The sequence below is a fragment of the Fulmarus glacialis genome, unplaced genomic scaffold (assembly GCF_000690835.1).
Source record: "Fulmarus glacialis isolate BGI_N327 unplaced genomic scaffold, ASM69083v1 scaffold26122, whole genome shotgun sequence".
Lineage (NCBI taxonomy): Eukaryota > Metazoa > Chordata > Aves > Procellariiformes > Procellariidae > Fulmarus > Fulmarus glacialis.
In genome coordinates, this window is record NW_009200117.1 from 1 (window position 1) to 266 (window position 266).

General features: G+C 64.3%; 1 protein-coding gene across 1 annotated transcript in view; it reads right to left on the reverse strand.

The window, feature by feature from the left end:
- Positions 1–5: 5 nt before the first annotated feature.
- The window catches only part of IRS1 (insulin receptor substrate 1), a gene marked incomplete at its 3' end in the record, with an annotated part of 2,009 nt that continues 1,748 nt past the window's right edge, over positions 6–266 (reverse strand). Inside the window, exon 2 of the mRNA XM_009573492.1 lies at positions 6–266. This exon is cut by the window's right edge and continues 33 nt beyond it. Within this exon, the coding sequence (XP_009571787.1) occupies positions 6–266 (261 nt within the window).

The window sequence follows — 266 nt, forward strand, 5'->3', positions numbered from 1 at the left end:
CTGCCAGGGTTGATGATCTGCTGCGGGGCCGACACACTCTTAGGACTCATGGGCATGTAGTCACCACTTTTGGGGGGCCCCCCGCCGCTGGGCACAGGGGCTACGCCGGGTGACATGGGCATGTAGCCATCATCTGTGTGGGGGGCAGAGTTGGTCCGATGATGGCCGCTGTCCAGGTGGTGCATCTCCAGACACTCCTCTGGGTAGGAGTGAGTGGGCACAAAGGCTGAGTGCCGGTAGGAGGGCAGCCGGCTGCTGCCACCGGG